Source organism: Egretta garzetta, unplaced genomic scaffold (assembly GCF_000687185.1).
Source record: "Egretta garzetta isolate BGI_Z169 unplaced genomic scaffold, ASM68718v1 scaffold94, whole genome shotgun sequence".
NCBI lineage: Eukaryota > Metazoa > Chordata > Aves > Pelecaniformes > Ardeidae > Egretta > Egretta garzetta.
Genome location: NW_009259683.1, coordinates 5615495 through 5615725, shown reverse-complemented (window position 1 = coordinate 5615725; position 231 = coordinate 5615495). Strand labels below are relative to the sequence as shown.

The 231-nt window shown below is 63.2% G+C and overlaps 1 protein-coding gene across 1 annotated transcript in view; it reads right to left on the bottom strand.

The window, feature by feature from the left end:
* Positions 1 to 212, bottom strand: part of HOXA10 (homeobox A10) — a gene marked incomplete at its 5' end in the record, with an annotated part of 2183 nt that extends 1971 nt beyond the window's left edge. The window contains one exon of the mRNA XM_009638599.1: positions 3 to 212. Coding sequence (XP_009636894.1) covers positions 3 to 212 — 210 coding nt within the window. The remainder of the gene's footprint in view (positions 1 to 2) is intronic.
* Positions 213 to 231: the final 19 nt, after the last annotated feature.

The following is a 231-nucleotide window of genomic DNA, read 5'->3' as shown; positions in this document are numbered from 1 at the left end:
TCCTTGATGCTGGGGGCGAAGGAGCACGAGGTGGCCTGCTGGCTCTCCGGCTCTTCCATGCGGCAGGAGCGGGGGGGTTTTAGCCACACTTCCATCCCTGACACGTAGGGGTGCGAGCTGGGGACCATGCTTTGAGGAGTACCTTCATTGCGTTTGCTCAGGACGGGGAAAAGTCCGCAGCTTTGCAGTCCGTAGGACAGATCGGACGCTTGTGGCAGGGGGGCGCGGCCG